Source organism: Muscardinus avellanarius, assembly GCF_963383645.1.
Source record: "Muscardinus avellanarius genome assembly, chromosome: 6".
Taxonomy (NCBI): Eukaryota; Metazoa; Chordata; class Mammalia; order Rodentia; family Gliridae; genus Muscardinus; species Muscardinus avellanarius.
In genome coordinates this window covers 109436535-109462142 of record NC_137791.1, presented here as the reverse complement: position 1 = coordinate 109462142, position 25608 = coordinate 109436535, and the positions used below count along the sequence as shown (strand labels likewise).

General features: G+C 36.0%; 1 protein-coding gene across 1 annotated transcript in view; it reads right to left on the bottom strand.

Annotated features, from left to right (window-relative positions):
• ARAP2 (ArfGAP with RhoGAP domain, ankyrin repeat and PH domain 2) overlaps positions 1 to 25608 on the bottom strand; it is a gene marked incomplete at both ends in the record, with an annotated part of 179420 nt that overhangs the window by 129174 nt on the left and 24638 nt on the right. Inside the window, 2 exons of the mRNA XM_080698069.1 lie at positions 6294 to 6363; positions 21652 to 22002. Coding sequence (XP_080554195.1) covers positions 6294 to 6363; positions 21652 to 22002 — 421 coding nt within the window. The remainder of the gene's footprint in view (positions 1 to 6293; positions 6364 to 21651; positions 22003 to 25608) is intronic.

The window sequence follows — 25608 nt, the reverse complement described above, 5'->3', positions numbered from 1 at the left end:
AAAGGAATATTAAAATACAATTATCTTAACCTTATCAAAAAAGAATGGCACTGTATTTGCAACTGCTTCTCTTTCACAATTTCAACCTAAAATTTAAAACTAACATACAAATTCATTGATTTAATACCCCTGAAGGAAACTATTAAATGCCCCCTTCTTTTAAGAGCAATGTCCATTTTCTCTTTCTTTGGAATAAAAAGACAAATTTAAATACAAACCATGCTAATAGACTAGCAAGCTATTCCATAAACAGCAGCATGTTCTTTAAAACTGGCTGGTCAAAATGATTTGATGGTGTCTGCAGGCATCTGCTGGCCAAAACAGGTACTGTAACTGAGCCATTTCAAACTGCTGCTACTACATATAGAGAACAACAATAAACCTATGAAATACATTGCATTTTATTACTCAATGCTTTGAAATGAAGGTCTTAATATCACACTGTGTTCTCTTTCTATTACCCAATGAGTAAATAAAGAGTGGGGGAAAAAACAAATTTGGCTACTTGCACTTGGCATATGCACATTATAATTTTGCTTTAAAATGTCATTCTTAAGATTTTAATACACTTTTTCTCCATCATCCTGGACTCCCCTGGACTCCCTCAAATCATTTGGCATAATCAACACCCCAATTTCAACTGTTTATTAACAGTCCCAAATTAACTGAGTCCTGTATTGTAAGAAAACTCAGAAAGTATAAATTTCAAGAAGTTTCAAAATGAAAAAAAGCTAATGTAATACAGAGAAAGTTTAAAATCAAATATAAAGTAAGGTATATATGAGTAAGAAATATGGAAATTCTCGGTTCAGCTCAAAAGGGGTGAGGAGCGATTTTTATAAAACTGGTGACATTTGAGCTTGACTTTAAGAGACCTAATCATTAACCAAGTTGATAAGTGGGTGGAAACCAGTCTGATCAGTAAGACTGAATGACACAAGGATAAAGAAAAGAAATAAGATGATATAAAAAGAGAGCCAATAATGAGCCACACAGAGTCAAAAGAGATGAGGCTGAAAACATACATAAAGGTCACATTAAGAACAGGCTCGAGTATTAGCAGGGTTTAGACATATCCTTCTTCTTTCATTCTTTTCCACAGCATTATCCATAGAACCCTCAGTTTGAAGCAGGTCTCCAGTATCTGAAATAACTGGTGAGAATGTACTAAGCCAATCCATAAAGAGAATAAGGGCCGAGTTCCTATGGCTTTGGGCTGTGCACTCCTGCCATAGAAGACATGTAGGGAACAGCTGTCAGCCATGTGGCACTCTCCTGGGAGGGATCTCCTCCTCTGCTAGTTGAGATGCACTGCACACCATCATGCATACTCTTAGTTCTTTAACAATTTCTTCTCCTTCATTTATTTGTCCATCAAAACCCATCCATTTTTAACACCATCTTAAGTATCAATGCCATATAGGCTTTCTTCCATATGTCTTCTCAGACAGCTCAAACTGGACATGATATTTAAACAGTGATTTAGGAAGCTGAATGAACAACTTCATATGGAAAAGTGAGAAGGATGTCAGGAAGTAAACAAGAATACCTGATTCCTTCTTGCTTTCTTTTTTTTTTTTTAATTTCCTGTCCCTAAAAAGGAAAATCCCTTCTCTCTAATTCAGTTACAAACTTCCCCCTTCCCTCCCTCTCTCCCCTTCCTTTTGTATCCATCTCACTTAACATCACTTTCATTTTTGTCATCAAGGGTATATGTAACTGTTCTCTAAGTATCTCAAACTTTAAAGCTAAAGTCATCATTTCCTGAACACCTACCCTCCCTCTATACCTGCCCACTATATTGTCACTTTTCTAGCCAGTGTGAAATTGGATGGGATACTCTTTGAACTCTGATGCTCTTCTGCACTCTCACAACTTGGATTTCTCCCTAAGTCTACACTGTCAACTTGATCCACCACTTGCCAACTCTGAATTCCGTGTCATAGTGGCCATCTTGAGGTTCCCTGAACTTATGGGTACCTTTGCCCCAAAGCAGCACCTTTGCAAACACTGCTTGTTCTGAAAGGAACATTCTTCACTATCTTCACATGGTGATTATTCCTCATCCTTATCTTTCAGTGTGAATATACCTTCCTGAAGAATGTCATTTTGACAAGCATTTCTCTAAGGTCCCTATATTCACCCAGGCAGGTAACCCCAATTTAAGCTAAAAGCAACCTGCACATTTACTTTATAGTAATTATTCACTGTATTTTAAATAGTGATCATATATTATATATTTGGTATAATCAAATATGATCACTTGATTAATACAGTCTCTCCAAATAGAATTTGGGTCATTTATTCATCTACATTCCTCACTAACTTTCTGGTAGTCAGTACCATAGACATATTTTTGTGAATTATTCAATACTAATGTCCCATCAATCACAATTATACCAAACTCTGAGTGGTCATCTTTATTATTTTTAATCATTTTTATCAATTTTTTCTGTATATCAGTCTGTACTCTAATAAACTGTCTGGCATCCTGCAATACTTTCCTAATTTTTCTCCCCACTTTCAGTTTCTTTTCCTTCTATACATCCCTGTATATTATTGTTCAAATGTCTAAATGTCCCTGTATATTATTGTTCTAATACAGAAAATAAAGAACAGGTCATGGAGATTAAGATGAGTCTGGGAGTTTGCACATGATTTTGATGGGTACCAATGGTTAGGGAGGTTTATAGAGAAGAATAGAAAGGCTAAATGAAGAACGGAAACACAGAGGGGAAAACAGAGAGAAGGCATGCTGGACTTTCCCACAGTATATACCCAGACTTTATTGAGAAAGACCATCACAAAGAAATGCATGATGTGACTGTATTACCAAAAGAAGCCCTAAAAATGTAAGTAGGTTAAAATGACAAAACTAGACCACTAATTGCTATAAAAATTGAGAAAAGGAAGAGAATGTCTCTCATGGTCACAAAACCCAAGGAGATAGGAGGGAACAGAGCATCTCTTAGGTCAGTCTAAGGGTCATGCTGTTTAAGTCTGTACTGGCTGACACCCGACAGCAAGAAATCTTAAATGTCTGAAAACATTTACAGCTTATTCCTTAGGTGATCTCTTCCCAATCTTTACTTTGCATAGGAATTAGATAAGCTTATAAAATCCCTAATGAGATAAATAACTATTCACTCAATGTTACATTTAAACTATTTTTCAATAAAGAAAAATCAAGCAGCACTGTAGAAAAAGTAACAAAAAGATTTTCTTTATATCTGTTCTCTTTGAAAAGATTTTTTTAATTTCTTTAAAAAGATAGTAACCCATAAAATCTTACTATGTTTAATGAGTAAATATTCTGATTGATTAATAGAAAAGAATTCCTCAGAAGTGAACATAATATTAACAAGCTAAAATATTATGTCAGTTTAACCTAAGGGAAGTTGTAGTTTCTCTAAAGGCTCATTTATAATCTATTGTGAAATCCCAAGATAAATCTTGTAATTTTTAAGACTGCAGAGTTCATTTTATATTTCTCATGTAACAACATAAACCAGAAAAAAATACACTCAAATCACAATAGATTCAAAATGCCTGAATTTTTCAGAGTGTAAAATTTTCCTTGAGGAAAGAAATTTTAAAGCATCCTTTGAACTTGGAACATAGATATTTAGGTCAAGTATGACATTTACCTATCACTTCGAAACAATGGAAGAAAGAACCACAAGGCAATTCTGCCCTCAGCTGAGCAAGATGGGGGCGAGTTAGATTTCTTAGCAGGGGATAAGATGTCAAGGCTTTGGAGATGATGCCATTTTCTGTGATAAAATGACAGAGCTCTTGCAGAGACTTGATTGGGCAACATTAAGGATAATAAAAGAAACCCAGTGAAACAGGCAGGTCTGCACACTACCTCCTGAACTACCCACCATATGCTCTAGTGCACATTTTTCCACTAAAATACCAAAAACTACTCTGTTAATGTAGCCACTGAAATTGTGCAGCAAGCCAGGATAGTCACCCCGACCACACCTCTGCGTGCCTTTTGCCAGAAGGGCCACAGCAGAAACTATATCTCTTTTAGAAAAGACCTGTCCAGGGTTTGTGTTTTCCCAGGATGAAACCAGTCATCTGGACAGTCAAAGCAAGAAATGTCACAGTAAACCCAAACTTGAATTTTAAAATTTGATATTAAGCTAAATGAGTTTTTCTACTAAGGATAGAGAAGGAGAAAATTTTCATTCAGACACAGTTACTAGAAATTCTCTCTCACATGAAAATAAGAACACCACAACCAAGCTTCGGGGCATGGCTGGCTGCCTGTCCTGCTCCTGAATAATTTCCCTGCTCAGTTCAATCTTACAAGCTCCATCAGATACAGTGACTATACCGCACTCACCTCAATACAGAAATGCCTCAAAACAGTGTGCAACAAACTAGAAATTGTAGCTAAAGCATCCATTCCCCATCTTGTAAACCTCAAAGAGGTGTGCTTAAACCTCTTTGGTGTTCTACTGAGATCACCGCATCACTGCAAAGGGAAACCAAACAACACTTCTCTAAGCCTGAATTTTTTCAGCACTACAGTAAACAGGATGTGTTAGGTTGTAGTATGTGACACTTTTCTGTCTCGAAGCATACACTCTTCTGTCTTTATATATAACCAAGAAAGACACAGTATATGAAACTGCTGTTCAAGCCACAAATATCAATAATGTCAAAAAGTGGAAATATCTAAATAATGAGAAAACTATTTGATTATAAGCAAAGGCTTTAATATTTAAACATTAAAGAAAATGTGTACAGCTAAGGTAAACATAACCTAATTTTAAGATACAAAAATGTTTTATTTATTGGTTAAATATTTTCTTAAGGAAATTTCCAAACATAGAGAATTTAAAAGGGCAATACAGTGAATACCCATATATCCTCTATCTGATTTGGCAACAGCTGTCTCTCAATATTTGAGAGGACTGGGTCCAGTAAACCCTTGAACAACATAACCGAGAAACACTCAAGTCCCTTAAATAAAATGCAATTGAACTTATATATAACCTATTCATGCCCACTTGTAATACTTGACACTGCCAATGAAGTAAATACTACTAAACTGTGGTATATACTGTCATTTATAGAATAAGAAAAAAGTATATACATGCTCAATACAAATTTTCTTTTTTTTTCTTTTCTTTTTTTTCTTTTTCTTTTTCTTTTTTTTTTTTTCTTTTCTTTTTTTTTTTTTTTGGTGATAATGGGATAGGAACCCAGAGGCTGTACTCCCAGACCTATTTTATATTTTATTTGGAAACAAGGTCTCACTAAGTTGCTGAGAGCCTCACTCAGTAGCTGAGGCTGGCTTTGAACCTGTGAGATTCTCCTTTCTCAGCCTCCCAAGTTCAGAGATTACAAGCACGCACGACCACGCCTGGCTTACAGATGTATTTTTAATACTTTGACCTACAATTGATTGAATCCACTGATGTTCAACTCAAAGTTACAAAGAGCTGACTGTTCATCTTTATAATTTTTAACTATGCATGTGTACAAATAGTATATATAGAGTGATAGGTAATATTTGAAAAATGTTTGCAGATATAATAACATTAACCTCTACATCTCCTAAGATACTCTCATACCTAGTAAGACCTGCTCAAAAACTGTCATTAAGACTAAACTATCAAAAACATACTATAACACTTTCACCTAATAGTCAAGACTTTCAATGAGTTAATGTAAACAACCTTCTGTTTCATCTCCCCATCTCCTTCACATACTCTATTCTCTAATCAGAAAAGCAAAACAAAATAAAATCTTAAGCACCGAATGCTATAGTCCACAGTTTCCCATTTTAGCATCTCACTATTCTCTGCAAATAAATCTCAGTCTGTCTAGTTTCTGCATGTATGAAAATTCTCCTTTATTCAAAAGCAAATAAAATATCATGCAAATCTCTCACACCCAGAGTATAAAGCAGCCTTTCCTAGGTTTGCCACTTTCTACTCAGAGTGCGGTTTGTAAACATTCTTTGGTGATCTCTGGGACAAAGGCAAAGTCTTATCTGTCTTTATATTGCTCGTAGTATTTCCTATGGTTCATAAAACAATTTCTGTAAGTAAAGGTTAGATACCTAAGTTAAAAACTCACATTATGTTTCAACAAAAAGTTAATTTATGAAAAGAAGAGGCATGTTTTACCATAGTCTAATTCTTTTCATGCTGATAATCCATCTCTTGTTCTTAAAAATCAAAACACTTCCTTAGTTTCTTTTTTTTACTTAGTTTCTTTAAGTATACTTTGTATTCATAAAATAATTTTCAAAAACTGTGAGAAGTACTTACCCTTTCATTATTGTAGTAAGAAATGCTAAGGCCATCAAATTTAACCCATCTCTTCTGAAACATGCGTTTTCTGTAAAACACATGAAATTGTTACTTTACATTCAAGTACCATGAATGCAGATTTTTGAAAGAGCTTGTAATGCAACCATGTTTAGTATATTCCCATTTTCTGTTAAGCAGGTAGAAAATAATAGGCTATGATAAATCTCAGATTTGGGCATTGGCATATAGGAAAAATTATATGGATAGTGGTGCTCTATGTATTTTTTAAAAATATGCTTTTAACAGTATCTTTACTTGTAACAGTCATATACATTTGTAAGTTTCAGTGAAAACAAGGTGTGGTCACAGACACTATTACTGAACCTATTTCCATTAGTGGAGAATATCCTTAAATGAGGCTAATAAGTAAAGCTTTCATCCCTCATTAAGCTTATATACCTATTTTTCCTTGTTTTTTGCTTTGGTGCATGAATCATATTTTACTAAACTAACAAAGCTTTGTTAATTGAATTTATATAAATTATTAATTTTAATTGAATAAGGATGAACACCCTGTCAAAATAGAGAACCATTTATAGTCACTCAAAATTCAGTGAAACGTTTATATTATTAGAGGATCATATGACAGACAAATGCAGTTTAAAATGGTGACTAACATAAAAAACAAAAGCAAGATAATATAATTATATTTTCTATTTAAGCTTTAAAAATCCTATTTTTTTACTTTATACAGGTGAAGTGAAAAATCACTTCTTAGATTTGTTTTTGTTTTTCTTTATTCTCGTTGTTTCTTGAGTTTAGACAATCTACACATTCCTCTCGTTCTTCACAAGAATTTCAACTTGGACTCATAACTATCTAGAAGCTTTCAGCTTTGCATGTATATAATATATGAAAACTAACATTTTTTAAAATAGACATTTCTAAACATAGAAAGAAACATCTATATATCTACCTCTCCTTTTACAGTCTTCTAATGCACTGACTTTATAAAACTTCCTATGGCTTTCAAAAGACTTTAAAGACAGAAAGAAGAAAAAAATCAAAACCTCCCAGGCACTTGGAGAGTTTGTCTTCCAGCAGTTCCTAGCCACACAGCTGTGATTCATGTCACAGGTACCTCCCACATTAACCATGAGTTAGCAAATGCCTGCTACTTGAGATCAAATTAGACCAAATCTGATCAAACGAAGAAAATTTTTAAGGTTTATCAGTGCTGAAGACAGGTAAGCAGGATTCACAGGTAAGCAGTGAATTAATTATGAAGTAGCAAGAACACATCAGGACCTTCACATCAAATAACCACAGTGACTACCCAGCCCTCTTGCCATCTTAACCTCCTCATCCTTCTGCCTTTTAACTTCTCCTGGCCTGTCTGCTGTGTGTGTCTTCACACTGCAACATCCAACAGTGCTACAGACATCAGGTTTTCACTTCCTCTGACAACCCAACAGTTCTTCAAATTCCCAGCATTAAAAGTTAAAAGGTAAAGAAATATGAAGCGAATGGGCAATAATTATGCACTGCATTAATTAATAGCTTCGCATGTATTTCTTGTTTATTTCTGCCACACTTAAAAGGCAGATACACAAGCCCAAGAGTAATTTTGTAAATAAAGATTTTGCTTTGGGACCACACCCACTCTGCATTGCAAATAGTGTTAACTTAGTGCTCAGTAGCACAAATAATCTTTTATTTGAAAATAAAATAATCAGCATCTATGGGGCACCTAAAGGCCTATGGTCTTTTTATGCTCTCCTTTATTCCCCTTGCTAACTTTTTATTTCAGTACACAAAATTCCCTGATGGCTCAGTCTAAAGCAGATAATAAGGTATTGTCTTTCAAAACACCCTCTATTTTCCTCCTACCACAGAGCAGTTCCTACTTCTATACCTTAGTTCATATGTGCTTAATGTCAGCCTCCCACTGTTGCCCTTATGCTTTACCAGAACAAAGTTCAAGAATGGTTCCTTCTCTACTCCATGATCAACAACTATGAGGTAAATGTGGTACTAAAAGAATTTGTTGAATGAATAAGAAAAGTCCTTTCAGAAATATGGGCAGGATGACAGAAAAATGAAACCTAAATACCCAGCATTTACATGTAATCAGCATCTTTTTTTTTTAAAAAAAAAAGAGTTGGGGAAAAGTAGAGATATTTCTAAAAACTCAGAATTAAATTTAAAGGTTGAAAAAGTAAAAAGTAATAAGTTTAGGGACTATTTTAACATGTCTTAAGGCTGTTGGAATTGCATTCACTGGGATTCATAGTGCTATCTTAGGATCTAAATAGTCTGAGGTCCAAGACATGACCCAAGAGCCAAATATTTTGGGCATGGATAAACAAGGAGGGTGGGAAGAAGGACAGATAGTTCAGTATTGGTTAGGAATAAGTATCAAAAATACTATCATCTGATTAGCTCTCAAGCAGTGAACTGGAAAGATACATTCTGCCCTTGGCTTCTTTTCTTTTAATTGATTTATGTTTTATTTTGAGGCAAGGTCTTTGTAAGTTGTGAAGCTAGCCTTGAAACTTCAATTATCCTTTCTCAGAATCCCGAGTAGCTGGCATTAAGTAAGTACCACCAGACTTAGCTATCCTAGGCTTTTTAAGAAAAACCCAAGAAAACTCAAAGCCCATAGAAGCCTCAACTCCCTACGTACTCTTTATTTTTCACAACCACTTTATTTATCACAACTGTCAGGCAACTATATGATGTATTCATCCATTTTGAACTGAATATGGTTGAAGATGATTAAGTCTCTAATAATCTATGGAGGGATAGGTAAAGAAGCCAAATTCCATCCCATAAAGAAATGGAACGAGAAGCACTCCTGACACCGGTTTCTGCTAATCTCCTAGTTCTCCACTTACAACTCATTCTCTCCCAAGGGTCCTTCCTGACTAACACAATTCCTTTAGACTACCTTGTTCTCTTCCTCCATTTCTTTACTTAAAGACGCTAGGCATAAGAATCTGAATTACTTGAGTTCAGAAAACATTTCTGTCTGGAAAATATATGACTAACACAGTATACAGTATATAGTCTATAAAATGTGCTTAGTAAGTATTTAGCAAATTAATATACTTTCCCTGAAAGCTGCATTCTCAAAGTTGCATTTCAGCTTGGCATGTTGGCACATGCTTGTAATCCCAGTACTTGGAAGGCTGCGACAGGAGGATCTCAGGCTTGAGGAGAGCTTCAGCAAGTAGTGAGACTCTCATCAACCTAGGAGACTCTGTTTCAAAATAAACATGAAATAGGGCTTGGGGTAGAATGCCCTTGGTTTCAATCCACAGTACCACAAAAAAAAAAAAAATCACACTTCATAAATATAAAAGAAAAATGGTACTAAAATACTTCACCTTCATTTTACTTTTTTTTAAATACTAAAGATCAGGTGTTTTATATGACAAAAATGACAAGAGTTTTATATACTTACCTCATTACTATGAAAAAATGAGAGCATACAAAGCTCATGTTAATTTTGAAGTAATCTTAAAATACTTGTTTCATATCATCTTGATTCACATTTTTAATGCCTATTTTGTGCCAGACTCTGTTACCATTTTAAAAATATTATCAGTGCATTGTAATTGTACATGATAGTAAGATTCACAGTGAAACATTCATATAAAACACACATAACATTTTTGTCTGTTTCCTTCCCCACTAATTCCCTTTTCCTCCCTTCTCTTCCCTCCTTTTTCCATCATTCTAGTAGTCTCTCTCCTAATTTCCTCGAGCTCCCTTCTCTTTTCTTTTTTCTCTGTAGCTTCCACATGTGAGAGAAAATGTGCAACCCTTGATTTTCTGAGTCTGCCTTATCTCATTATCATGATGTTCTCCACTTCTATCCATTAAAATACATTTAGTGTCAGCTGGGCGTGGAGGTGCACACTTGTAATTCCCAGCACGTGGAAGGCAGAGACAGAAGAATCACGCAGGTTCGAAGGCAGTCTCACTGGCTTAAGAGACCCTGTTTCCAAATAAAATATAAAATATGTCTGAGACTGTAGCCCAGAGGTAGAAGGGTTCCATCCCTTCTATATATAATGTTTAGCGTTAAAAACAAAAGCAAACTGAAGCAATACCTTGCCAAAATCTCCATCCCTCAGTCCCTGGAAAGCACCATTCTACTCTCTGTTTTTATGAGTTCAACTTTTTTTTTTTTCTTTTTTTTTTCAGTACTGAGGATGGAACCCGGGGGCATTCTACCTCAGAGCTACACCCACAGTCCTATTTTTTAGTCTTTATATGTTTTGAAACAGGGTCTCACTGAGTTGTGAAGGGCCTTGCTAAGTAGCTAAGGTTATCTGTGAGCTGCCATCCTTTGGTCTCCGCCTCCCGAATGCTGGGATTACAAGCATGCACCACTACGCCCAGCCATGAGTTCAGCTTTTCAAGTTTCCACATATAAATGATGTTCATCACAGAATATAAACCTTCAATTATAAATTCTGGAGAATCTAGTATACAACATAATGATTATAGTTGATCATAGATTATATACTTAAAATCTGTAAAGAGAATAGATTTTTTTTTTTTGTGTGTGTGTGTGTGGTACTGGGGTTACTGGAAGCCCTTCTACCTCCGGGCTACACTCCCAGACCTATTTCTACATTTTTATTTGGAAACAGGGTCTCCTAAGCCAGCTCTCGCGGCTGGCTTCAACCTGCGCGATCCTCCTGTCTCTGCCTCCCGAGCGCGGGGATTACAAGCGTGCGCCACCACGCCCGGCAATATTAAGTGTTTTTACCACAGAAAAAAGAAGGGCAATTCAGAAGGGTATATGTATATGGTATGTATGTGTGTATGTGTGTGTATATATATTATTGATGGTAATCATTTCACCATATGTGTATATTATGTCATTGTACTCCACATCTCAAGTACACACAATGTTTGTAAATCATACTTCCAATAATGATGGGGAGAAAATTAACTATTATTCTTTATAATATATACATTAATGCTTTCTTATTTAATAAAAAAATAAGTAAGCCACTTAAAATGCACCTAAAACTAAATTAGCTTATATGAACACTAAATGATCCATGCTGCTTATTTAATGAGTCAACATTCAATTAGCTATTTTCTACACAGAAACTGCAATACTAATTCTAGTACTCGGTTAAAGATAAGAATTTATACCTACATCCTTTCTCACAGAATTATTCCTCTTTTTAGTAAATAAAAACTTGTACTTAATATTGGTAAAACCAACAAATTAAATTAAAAATTTAATTAAGTAATAAAAGGAAGAGTTGGAGAAGTATTTGGCTTCTATGTTCAGTGTTAAACTTTAATTGTTTATTTTAATAAATACTGGCGAATGCTAAATTTTAAAGAATTATCTTTTCCATGTAAGAGTTAAATGTTTCTATCATGTTGTTACAGTTTGAGTTTAAAATGTCCCCCAAAATCTCATGTGTTGGTAGTTCTCTCTCTCTTCCCTCTCCTCCTCCCTTTCTCTCTCTTTCACACTCTGCCATGAGCACAGACCAAATTGGCAGTTTTCCTCCTCTGGGCCCTAAAATTCCTGCCAATATGGTGTCTGCCTTGGAGACAGCCAACCATGAACTGAAACCTGAAATCACTAGCTTAAAATAAACCTTTCTTGCTGTACATTGTGCTTGTCAAGTATTTTGGTGAGAATGAAAAAAGAAAAGCTGACTAAAAATACATGTATTTATAAAAGTCTACTTAGTATTAAGCAATGAATATCACTGGAATTATGTGTGATTTATATACCTATTATTAGGAGTTGGTAAAGTAAGTTAAAATTTTTCTCTAAAGTTAGAGCGCTGCCTCAAATTTCTTTTAACAGCTTTGTTTCATCAATATTTTTCTTAAAGGACTAAGTATAAAAGACAATGCCTCCTTAGCCAATGTTCCTTTTGTTACACAATGAAAAACGGCTCTGAAATAATGATGTGTCATGACAGGGAAGAGATTTTCAGGTTTCAATAAAGAACTATGCTTGGTAAGAAAAATAGCAGCTTTATAATGCTTTGTTCTAGGCACTGTGCCAAGCAAATATTAATGCATTTAATCCTACAAACAACCATAGGAAACAATAATATTATCCCCACCGCACAGGTAAACGCAGAGAGACACTGGTTGATTAAATAATTCACATAAGTCACACAGCTCTTAGAGTACATTTCAGAGTCAAATTCAAGACAGTCTCTTCCCAAAGACTCTTAACCACTACACAAAACAAGACTCCAGCGCATTTGAAGGCCACGCATCCTGAATATCCCTGCAGGTAGTAATAACATTTGACCTCTCCACATTTTATATGTGAGCTCAATTTTGCAAGCAGCTTCAGAATTCCTTCAGGGAAAAAAAAAAAGGTAAAGTAGACAGAAAACACATTAGTCTGGGTTTTATCTTATTTTGTCTTTAGGGTTCTGAAGGGATACATTTCCTTAAGAAGCTTTTTTAAGAATAATTTATAAGGCTTGTGCAATATTATTGAACGGATCTCTATAAACTCTTCTCCTGAGCTCTGGCAGGGCAGGAGGTGTAAAGTTTCAACTGCCTTTATAAAAACAGCTTCCCCACCTGGTGTCAGCTTTTGTTTTCTCAGTATGTGTATCTTAAAAATTCTTTTTTTAACAACACTGTATACACACCCAACTAAATCTCAACTGATGAAGTACTCACACAAAGGCACTCCTTTTAAATTTCACTTCTAAATTCCAGCAGGATTTTTTAAGATTGTATCTTTTTTGTGTGTGTTACTGGGGATAAAACCCAGTGGCATTGTACCACCAAGCTACACCCCCAGCCCTATTCTTTAATTTTTATTTTGAAATATGGCCCCACTGAGCTGCAAAGAGGCTTACTAAGTAGCTGAGGCTGTCTGCAAACTGTGACCCTCTGGTCTCAGCCTCTCAAATGCTGGGATTTTAAGTGTGTGCCACTATGCCCAGCTAATATTACATCTTTAAACTTTAAAAAAAAAAAACCTGAAATTCTGACAGCATGCTTGATAATTATATTATTTTAAAGTATCATAAGCTCCTAAATTGTCACCTTTAAAAATGCTACAACTGGAATGAACCTCAAAGGCATTATGTCAAGGTTATGGCTTTTACTAACCATGGTATATGTTATCAAAAATATACTTCTCAACTGTTCTAAATTATCTTTTTAAATTTAATGGTGCATTGTAGTCATACATCTTAATAGAGTACAAAATGGTAAAAACATACATGCACATATCACCCAATTAGCCCTTACCCAATTCCTGCCCCATTCCCTCCCACTCCCTCCTTCTCATGCTTGACTTAGTGATTGACTGTGATATATTTGTTAAAGTACATCATGTGTATTAGAGACTTTCCCTCTTCCCCCTCCCATCCCCTCAAGTCACCTTATTTGCTCATGTATAGAATCTCTTTCTTTGTCTAGAGTTCCTCCTATGACTTATTTCTCCCTAGCTTTCACATATTAGGGAAAGCATCCAATTTCTTATTTTTGTGACTGACTAATCTCACTTAGCATGATGTCCTCCAGTTAATGCAACTGAAGAAATTTTCTAACCATTAGAAATAAAAAATGAAAGAGCTAGGTTTTTCTCAGTGTTTCAAGGCAGGAGTTCCAACACCAAACTGCCAGATATTCTAGAAGGAAATAATAAGGAGAAAAGTTATAGGAGGAAGAGTCAGAGGGAGAGAGAAAGAAGAGAGAAAGAGAGAGAATAAATTTTATTAATAATTAGAAAATCTTTAAGAACTAAAAATATATATTACATAAAAAGCCTCAAGAATCAGGTTCTAGTACAGGCTCTAAAATACTTCAGATCTATAAGATCACTGACGACTACTATTACTACATTTCTTCAGAAATCTTTAAGAAGCTGTGGTTTACCCAAAGAAGAGGAGGTATGGTTAGAGAGAAATGACATGAGATTCAAATGATGGGAATAAAAAAACAAAACACACATGAGAGACAGGCCTATAGAATCCTCAAGATGGGAAGTGAGGATACAGCTTAGTGACTGTACAACAGGACTCGGAAGAACCAGTCCAAAGGAAACAAATTCCCTGAGAAGGCTACAGGATGATTAAACTCACAAGTACATATGTTCTAATTACTTCAGAGGTTTATACTGCTAGGGAAGAAATTTTAGACAAGTAAACAATTACATAATAAATTAAGCAAATGAAAAACCAATAATTAATAACTCCAAGGGAAGTAGAAGTTATAAGCAAAAGAAAAATTAATCATCTAAGCTATGTGGCTCAAGCATGAATGGTATTTATAGTCATAATGGTTAAAGGTTAAATTACAGATATAATCAAAATATTTCATATAACTTCATTAAAAGGGTAATGTACAGGGACTGTATTTATAGTAGAAGAAAAGAAAACCACTTTGAAAATAAATGAAGAGGGCTACATGGAACACTTCCCTGAGTGCAAGAGGCCCTGGATTCCACTTCTAGTACCACCAAAAAAAAAAAAAAATCATGAACTTCTATGGTAATTAACCCCATCATCACCCATTAACATCAGTGATTAATTCCCAATGCTGAGAAGCCCAAAAAATGAATTAAAATATGATTAAGATATATACTGCAAGGAAAAAGCAAAGAAACTACTAAAAAAGTTCACAAGTGTTTAAGGAGATAGATATATTTAACCTTATTTAAGTATTACACAGTATATATGTGTGTGTGTGTGTGTGTGTGTGTGTGTGTGTGTGTGTGTGTTGAAACATAACATTACCTCATTAATATATGTAATTTCTGTGTGTCAGTTAAAAAACAGGCTAAGGTATATAGCTCAGTGTACAGCACAGGTTAAGCATGGAGGGGTTAATGAGTTCCATCCCAGCATCACAAACTATAATAAATAAAAATAAAAATAACTGAAAATACAAATCAATTTAAAAGTTGAAGGTGACAACCTCTTATAAAAAAGCTGAAGGGGAAGAAAAGGTCTCATGTTGTTTTTTAACATGCTCTATAGAACATCTTGCCAGTTAAACTATTCCCTTACTTTTTAAAGAACTATAAAGAATGAATTTTAAATGTTCAAGGTAAACAGATGGTTTCCTTACCTTGTATTTGTCAAGGTAAAAACTAACTAGGAATAAAACAATTTTCCTTAAAAACAAAAGAAAAATGAGGTTTACTGAGCCCAATTACGTGGGAAGTCCAAAGTTACCTATTATTCCAAATTACCCCACACAGAGAGTCTTGATTTTGGCTTTATCCTTTGATGTGGGTATGAAAATATTGAGTCAGGCAGGTTTGAGTCACACAGCAAATGAACTCTGTCTTGACTACCCTAATTTCAATCTGATTTCAATGATTTATTCATTTTTTACAGCCAGGATGATGAAAAGAAATTAGCCATCTTAATTTAATGGAGATGAAAAGTAAGAATTTTTTTTTTTAACTGCAAATAAGACATTGAAGCTTTTGATTTCCTTGTGGCTGTTTATAAAAGTGATTGGAGAAAGGGCCAATTAATTAGCCAATATAAAGAACTACTTTTTATTAGGGAATTTAAGATTCACTTTTCAGGTTGACAAGGTGATTAACGTGAAACACCTTGGTCAGGAAGAGAGGAGTTCACCATCCACAATTGCCTTTCTCTGAAGACTAGCTATCGGACAGCACTACCAGGTAGTCTGTGGAGCTCCAACACTTGGTGGAGAATCACTCCACTAAATCAGCCTTAGATATTAAGCACTGGCTGGGAAATCACTCACTGACAAAGATACCAACAATATAAGTTCTGAGTTTGCACCAACTCCTGGGCTACCAGCTTATAGGTGGTCTCACTTTGTCTCAATTCCAGATGTTACTTGGACTCACCTTTACTAAGTGCTATCTGAGCTCTGCCTTTTTCATTTTCCCAAGTTTTGTTCAACCTTAATGCATATTGCACTGGTGGTTACTGCCTCCTGGTCCTGGAGCCCAATTTTTCATATTACAGAAAGTAACTTCAACATCTACTTGGTCTTAACCCCTGTTTGCTGTCTCATACCTCAGTACTTTCAGACAGCACCTACCTCAGCACCGTTTTACCCTTTTTAGTTAGAAAAGCATTTCGTTTAAAAATGTCCATTAAAATCTTATCCACTTTCCAAATGCCAATTCAACTGCTACCTCTTCTCCTTGGAGATCTTAGAAGAAATATTTTCTCTGCCTTTTATAAGCTCAAACTGCATTCTGTGACCTTTCAACAGCAATCTTTCTAGTGTGCATTTGGTTTTATCATTTTGGAAAGCTACAAAAAGGCAAGAAATGCATGTTACTCATCTGTGTATCCCTCCATCCATTTGTAAACAAATTACACACTAAGGTTACTAAGCTGCCTCAAAGGCTCAGCTTCTATTGTTCCAGGCTCTTGCTGCAACATCATTCTCCCCAAGAATTAAAAATAATAACTAAATTTTAATAATAATAAAAATAATTATTTTTTTCTAAGAGGAGATTTAACTAAGTAGGAAATAAAAGTTAATATGAAATCCTTAATACACATGTTAGTTTTTGTAAATAGGATCAGTATATTACACTGAATATACAAACATCATTAGAGAAGAGTAAATTTAAAAAGTAAAAATGAAGCTGGGCATGGCAGCACATGCTTGTAATCCCAGCATTTGGGAGGCTGAGACAGGAGGATTGCAGTTCAAGGACAGCCTCAACTGCTACTTAGTGAGGCTCTTTGCAACTCAGTGAGTCCTTGTTTCAAAATAAAGAATAAAAAATAGGGCTGGGGGTGTAGCTCTGAGGCAGAATGCCCCTGGGTTCCATTCCTGGTACAGCAATAAATAAATAAATAAATAAATAAATAAATAAATAAATAAATATCAAAATGAGCACACACTTGTAATCCACATGGGAGACGGAGAGAGGAGGATTGCTGGTTCACAGCCAGCCTCAGCAACTTGTGAAGTACTCCAAGAGTTAGTGAGATTCTGTTTCAAAATAAAAAACAAAAGCTGGGTGTGGTGGTACCTGCTTGTAAATCCAGCATTTAGGAGGTGGATACAGGAGAATTGTGGCTTGAGGACAGCCTCAGCTACTTAGTGAGGCCCTTTGCAACTCAATTAGACCCTGTTTCAAAAAAAAAAAAAAAGAAGTAGTGCTAGAGATATATCTCAGAGGTAGAATGCTCCTGGGTTCCATCATCAGTACCACAAAAATAGATAAATAAATAAATAATAAAATAGGGCTGGGGTGATGCTGGGCATGGTGACACACGCTTGTAATCCCCGCACTTGGAGGCTGAGACAGGAGGATCCCACAGGTTCAAAGCCAGCCTCAGCTACTTAGTGAGGCTCTCAGCAACTTAGTGAGACCCTGTTTCCAAATAAAATATAAAATAGATCTGGGGTTCCACCCCAGTATCACCAAAAATAAAATAAAATAAATAGGGCTGGGGTGTATCTCAGAGGTAGAATGCCCCTACGTTCAATCCCCAGTAAAGCAAAATTGATTTCAATAAAAAAGTCAAAATGATTTCATTGTTGCAGATATTCATAGAGGTTCCAATCTTTCTCCTCTAGAGGAGGGGCAACATACTCAGTCATGTTCTCATTTCCTTAGAACAACATTCAGGATTTTGCCTCTGAGTTACACATTTGGGAAATGCCAAAATAAATTACATACTGTTTTGCAGATTTGCAACTACATAGATCTGAAAATCCTGAGTTTATTAACTACAGCTTGAGCTCACAAATTACAGAAGGCAGGGTTAATCTTCAAAACACAGTTAGAGCTGAGTGTGGTGTTACACAATTAGAATCTTAGCTCTTGGGAAGATGAGACAGGAAGATCACAGATTCAAGAACAGCTTCAGGAAGTAGAGGGACTCTCAACAACATAGCAAGACACTGTTTGAAAAAAAATATTAAAAATAAGAGGGAAGCTAGGAGTGTAACTCAAAGGTAGAATGCTTTTGCATTGAATCCCCAAAACCACAAAAATAATTTAAGAATAGGTATCATTAGTTAAGTTTTTCTTCTGCATTGATCTGTTTGAAACACTACTAATAGACACAATTTCAACATTTTTGAAGTTTCTTTCATACAGTTTTTTAACCAATAGTATTAGGCTATATATTAATTAGGTCATTCAAATATTTAAATAATTTCCTATACTTTAAGCTCAACTGAAAATGTTTCAGCATTTTTTATTGTGATATTATACAATTATTTTTAAATAAATTATAAGCAGTTTTCAATTCAAAATTGGCATTTCCATTTTAAAACTCAATACATACTAAACCATGTGAAATAAGTCCAGATTATGCATTTTATTGTTTTGTTTAATGTTACTCATGAATGAGGACAGTTTATACTGAAAGAATATAAAAAAAAAGTGTGGTTATTCTTTTAAAACTCTAGTTTAATAATTCATGTGCATCTGTTTAAAGAAGAAACAATTATGAGAAAACACAGGCTTTCACTGATTTGTTAATGTCTACCAGTGATCTCAGCACATAGAGATTTTTATTCACTAATACAGTGTTTAAAAAACAACAATTTGTTTTTTAAAATACCTATGAATCAAAATAATTGCTGTTTTAGGAAAATTAAAAGAAAAGTATTTACTGCTAAGTTTTTTTTTGTTTGGTTGGTTTTTTTGTTTGTTTGTTTGTTTGTTTGTTTGTTTGTTTTTGGTGGTACTGGGGTTCCTGAAAGCCCTTCTACCTCCAGGCTATACTCCCAGACCTATTTTATTATTTTTGGAAACAGGGTCTCTTAAGCCAGTGCGACTGGCTTCAAACCTGCACGATCCTCCTGTCTCCGCCTCCCAAGCGTGGGGATTACAAGTGTGCGCCACCACGCCCGGCTACTGCTGAGTTTTTTTACTGATTCACTCAATGACAAATACTAAACAACTACCTGGTGCCGAGCAATCTTCTGCTAGGGATAATCCAGTAAACAAAAGTGGTGTCATTGATTGTCACTATGCGGCTTATATGAAGTAAACATGTCTTCTACCATATAACCCCAGCAGAGGAAAATATTAATCATGGGGCAGCAAAAAAGAAGGGAGTTGTAAGGTTCGTTTTTTTCTATTTTGCACACTAAGAAGACATTACAACAAGAACTTGAGGGAGATGAGATCTTAAGCCAAGATGTTCTCCAGGGTAAGAAATTTAAGAGACAAAGAAAAGCCACTGCAGAGACTCCCAAAAAAAAAGCATTCTCCTGTTTCATTACTATCATAAATTATTAGAGAATAATAAGCAGTTATTTTCCTATTTTGAGATCTACCAAGTAGAGAAGATGGAATATACTTGGTTACAGTATGAGATTTTAAACAACCGTATACTCTGGTTTATGTTTTTATGGGCCATGGGCCAAATATGGTCCACTGCTTTTGTTTATATGTACAACTTTATTGAAATGCAGCCTCACTGACTGGTTATCGATGCCAACTTTCATGCTGAGTAGTTGCAACAGAGAGCATAGAGCTACGAAGCGTAAAGTATTTACTGCTTGACTCTTAAGAGAAAAAGTTTGTTGGCACCTCCTCTATAGAGCTCAGGTTGCATCTCAACCAGAGTCACCTGTGGCCATAAGTGAAGCCAAGCTGTCACCACGACGTAGGGGTTGGGCAGCCATCACCTTGCTTAATTAATGATCATCTCACACATCCCTGGAATAGCCCACAGAGCCCAACTACAAAAGGAAAACATCTGGATTCTACTTAGAATCTAATAAATACATGCTTTTTGCCAACACGTATTTCTTTCAAATCTAGGCAATATAATCATGTAGAAGAGTTGTTAAAGTTTCTTTGTGAAAAAGTAATTTATTTACTTTCATACCTCTATTCATACTTACATCCAGGAGAAAACTTTTAAGCCAGAAAAGCTCAATCATTTCCCCTAAAATGGGGAAATATAAATCTATGAAATTTATAGCATCTAACCTTAGGCAGGTTCAGAATAGAGAGCATGGAAAAATCAAAGTCCTGATAAAAAGAGAAGGAAAATGTTCTAATAGTCCCCAAGGGAGTCGGAAATAGTCAAGCTTTATCCATGTGCCTGGTGCATAAACATGCCAGGCCTGTGAGGAGCGAGACACACCAGAGACCACCAGGAATCCCAGCTGCTGGGTACGCTGTACCAACAGTGTGATGATTCTCGCCTCCCAGTGACACTGAGAAAACTCTCACATCGTCCTAAATACCTATCACAGAAATGAAAGATTTGCAAATAGGCAAGATCACTGTTTCATCCCACCAACATATATAGCTGAGGGCTGATTCATGCTTTTAACATTTAAATAAGCATTAACAAATAACACTGATGGGCAATAAAAATAGAAAATATACAAAGGCAGACTATTTTGTTATCACAGTGTAATCACAAAAGAACATAAAATAACTGATATACTTCAGTATATTCATCATAAATATTTTAAAAGAATGCAGTCATATGAGGCATTAACCATATAATTATTTACAATAAAAGTTGAGGGGGGTTATTTGATTATGAGAGGTTTCTTGTAATAAATATTTTGCTAGTAGAATTACTTAAGATCAAACCAATCTTTGAAGAGTGAAAAAACATTTTCAGAGGGATGGAAAAAGAAAGCCAACACATTGTAGGGATTCACCACATTAGCTACTAAAACATGAGAGGTTTAATCCCAAAATAATTTAACAATTCATGAGGAACATTTCAAGTAAATACTAAAAAAGAATTCAAAAATCAGGACACCAGAAAACAATACTAATTAAATATAATCCCTCTCCAAAGACTTCTCAGTTCTGCAAAATGCTTAAGGGACAGAAGTTTCTTTGTAAACATCTGAAATGATAAATCAGTTTTAAAAGTATAATATTCAAGGGACTCTGACTTCCTGAACAACATACAAAAATCAGAACGCTATATCAGTAACAGCGAAGATCTAAATCTAACAATGACGTACTTTTTCTCCTAACTACAATGAGCCTCGTATTCTCAAACAGAGCACTGTTATGATATGAGCAAAATCCAAACAGTGTGGACCAAGTAATGCTAACTCAGTTTGTGTTGTTTTTCTTTGCTACAAAGTGGGACACAGGATACTGTATTTTGGTGTGAAGTCAGAAAATGACAATAAAAATCTAGATGTGAGGCCATGACTTTCAATTTCCACTTGTTATTCAGAACCTTAATGCAGTGTTGCACTGCACATATCCATTCCCTTATGTCTAAAGAATATCTCTTGAAAACATGCCCTGAAAGTCCCTAAAAAGCCATATATATGGGTTGAGGGAGGTGTGACAGGGTGCACAGAAACCTGGCGGGTTTAGAAATAGATAAACCTGCATTTTTCAAAATATTCTACTTATGAAATAAAACAAAGAAAAAATACATACCCTTGAGGAGAGAGTTTGTCTAGCCACCCTGATTTAACCTTCATTGCGGAAGATCCATAAAAACAGGCATAGGGAGAGATGGCATTTGAGGGAGCGGCCGACGAATCGGCATTTCCACTTGTTGAGCTTAAAGGATAACTGTGCCTATTAGCAGGGTCCGAATTTAACATCTTTTGAGTCCTAGACTTAGACGCCTTTGAATTTTTTCTTCGTAAACTCTGAAAACATTCCTCCACCGTTGAGTATTCCGATTCGGAAGCAGAGTCTTTTGAAAGGTTGTTTTTGTCCTCTCGAGGTATCCAGATATCTTCTACTTTGTCTTCACATTTCTCACTCCTGTTATCATATATACTAAAAAGGAAGGAATGACATTAACATTTCAAAGTGCTATACAGTACTTTGTCATTTCTGAAGTTATCAACAATCATAGAAATTTAACGATCAGCAAAATCTCAGAGTTCAATGACCCTAATAGTTTTTTAAACTTTTCCAGAAAATTAAATAGAAATCTTTTATTACCATCTGACATATCTGCATATTACTAGAAGCTTTTTTTCTTATGTATAATTTGTTTCCTTTTGTAATGGTAAATTAGGTACTGGTGGCAAGCATGGAAACTGACCATATATTTTCATCACAATTTAAATGCTAACAATACAATTAAGTAGCCAGCTCAACCTCTATGCTCTGTGCAACATCACGAACCAAAACTCATCCATTTAGAGATCTTATTTCCAATTTGTTGCCCCCTTATGCTTTTCTCTAATGAACCCCTCAGGTTCTACCATAATGTAATAAAAGGGAATACATCTGATGCTCAGAGCTTCAGTATTATGTTGCAACACTAACAAGGAAACTTACTAAGCCACATTGCAAGCCAAAGAAATAAGAAAAGGTCAATGTATAATCAGAAGGTAAAAGATGCATAAGGCATACTACTTATGGAACACATTATAACAGGCTAAGTATATTCCCATACATTTAAGAAATTACATAGTAGATTCACTGAGTCATTCATATAAAATAACGCTCATTATAAGGAAGGGTTTTTGTGTGTGTGTGGTACTGGGGGTGGAACCCAGAGGCTTTCTACCTCCAGGCTATACTCCCAGACCTTTTTTATATTTTATTTGGAAGCAGGGTCTCACCAAGTTGCCGAGAGCCTCACTAAGTAGCTGAGGATGACTTCGAACCCGTGCGATCCTCCTGTCTCAGCCTCCCAAGCGCGGGGATTACAAGCGTGCGCCACCACGCCCGGCTATAAGGAAGTTTTATAAACAGATATACCCAGGGATGAAATTATATCCTTCTGGATAGTGTTTTAAAATGATTATTTCCTTAAAGAAAGGATTGACCTAGCCCTTCCACATTTTGCATTAAATAGATTCATATCAAATGCATACTAAATATACTCATTATTTGGTTTTAAGTTGAGAAAGTCCACAACAGTGCTGGGCTTGGAAAATCAGAGATGAACCGAAAATTAAATAAATGTCAGGTAATGATTTAGTATGCCAAGTCCCAGTTAAAGTTAAAAAATATAAAATTTAAGTTGACGCCTACAAATTCTGCTTAGCTTTTAATGCAAATAACTAGGTAACTGCCAAACCTCTTGTCAATGATGAACCTCTAAATAGAAAGGACAGATTGTCTTGTTAAAATTCTGCAGTTCAGTGTTATTTTCCTGCCCTTCTCTCCCTTATATTAATATAACTTTTAATCTTTAAAGTGCAGTCACGCAACAGGCATGGTGGCACTTCTTGTAATCCCCATTTTGGGATGCTGAGATAGGAGGATTGAAGGTTGGAGGCCAGCCTCAGCTACTTAGACCCTCTTAAAATTAGTGAGACACTGTTATAAAATAAAGAATAAAATAAGATATAATTCAGAGGTAGAATACCCTTGGCTCCAATACCCAGTATCACAGAATAAATAAATAAATAAATAAATAAATAAATAAATAATAGTAAAGAAATAAGGCGCAGTCATAGTCACCACATTTTTGGCATTTTGGGTAGAGGGCAAGGTTACAGTTAGGATAAGATAAAATAGTCAGTTGCAGAATACCACGATTCAATTTATAGAATATATATTTAGTTGTTAAATGGGTACAGATATAGAGACATTTAGAAAAGGCTTTTAACTTAAGCACAAAAATTATTTTTTAGAACACAGAAAAACGCTATGAGCAAAATGCTTACACCTTTAAGATATTTGAGTCTAGGCTGGCGGTGACAGCGTGACCCCACGCAGCTGCAGACTCACGTAGTCTGGCACAGTTGTGGGTGCATGCACATCTCGTGCATGTGCATTTCATATAGTTGTGTGTGATAACTATGCAAAATGTAACATGCATGTGCAATGACTTTGCAATGTGTAACACACATGTGTAATGATTAACAAAACATAAAACTAACGTGCACATCCATGGTGATATGAACTTTCAGCGTTTTGTGCAGAACCCTATATAAAGATCTGCTCTGTGGAATAAAATCGCTGTTTGCTGTTTATTATCCTCTGGTTAACAGCTCCATGTGCTGTCTTCTCACTGTGAATCTCTGCAACCACAGCTGGCGCCTGACAATTGACATAGTTGGCAAGATAGAGTGCCCCAGCGCCCCTCCAGAAGAGCAGCCCCAGGAAGAACAACTGAGGTGGTAGGAAATGTGGCCCTGGCCTACTTGTGGCTTCCAGTAGCAGACTAAAGCTAGAAGAGGCAAGTGGCAAGTGCATCCAGCAGGACAGACCCCATCATAGGTTGGGATGATGTATCTCCCCAGCTGGAAAACATTAGGAGGGTTGTGGAGGTACTAGAGCCAAATGTCCCAGTAGCTGGAGTTATATGTGTGGCTGACTTTCTCCTAGACTATGGACTAAGCCTGGATAAGGTTCCCAGTTGGGAGAAGAATTGGTTGAACTGAGGACTGTTGGAATTGACTACTGGTCCCCTGAAATACGCAATGTGTCCAGGATCTTTGCTCTATAGTTGAGTACACACCGGGGATAGGTGTGCTATCACAACTGACTGTACAGACAAGTATTGGCGAATTCTTGCTACAAGTGTGTGTGGTAAAGACAAGAGGATTGTGAATGTACAGCAGTACAAGTTACGGGGGCACATGAAAAAATTGGACAAATGATACTAAAGCTAGAAGAGGCAAGTGTAATTGTGTAATTCACCCAACTAACCGCCCATTCAATTCTCTACTGTAATCAAGGTGAAAACCTGATGATTCCTGGCTCAAGACAGTAGACTCTCAGGAGATAAATAAAGTGACACTGCCTCTGCATGCAGCAGCACCCAACATTTTAGAACTGATAAACCACCTGTCATATGAACTGGGACAGTTCCATCCTGCTACAGCCCACTGGTAGAAGCCTACAGCAGGTCATGCCCCAGTGGTACCATATTCAGCCTCCTGGTGGAAGCCTGAGGCTATATGGTTGTATCATTATACTGATCCTCTCATGCTGACCTCTGATTCCCTTAGAATTAGAAGCAGCTGCTGCAGACTCCCAAGCTGCTCTCCAGGATGGGAATGGACTATCAAGGATGACAAGGTCCAGGGAACTGGGTATTCTGTCAAATTTAGAGGAGTTTTCTGGTCAGGTAAAACAGATGATAGAAAAAACAATGATAGGCAGAGAATGGTCCAACAATTACACACATATCTAGGTCTTTGGGGGTTATGAAACAAGGTGCCAGGAATAGCCTAACTGGATTTTGATCACAGTTATCGAAAGGGGCAGAGACCATTTTGCTGCCTTCTTAGCTTGTGAACCTATTACAGGTACTCGGTGAGTATTGGTGCAGGCCTTACTGAAGGTTGCTTGAGGTCCTGGACTTAGACCTCCTGGTTGGGAACAGGCCACACTTTCATTTGGATAACATGGCAGATGTATTTAGAGCAACAGGCATGGTTTTCTAGTAGTCCTATGTCTGAGCAGCTACAAACT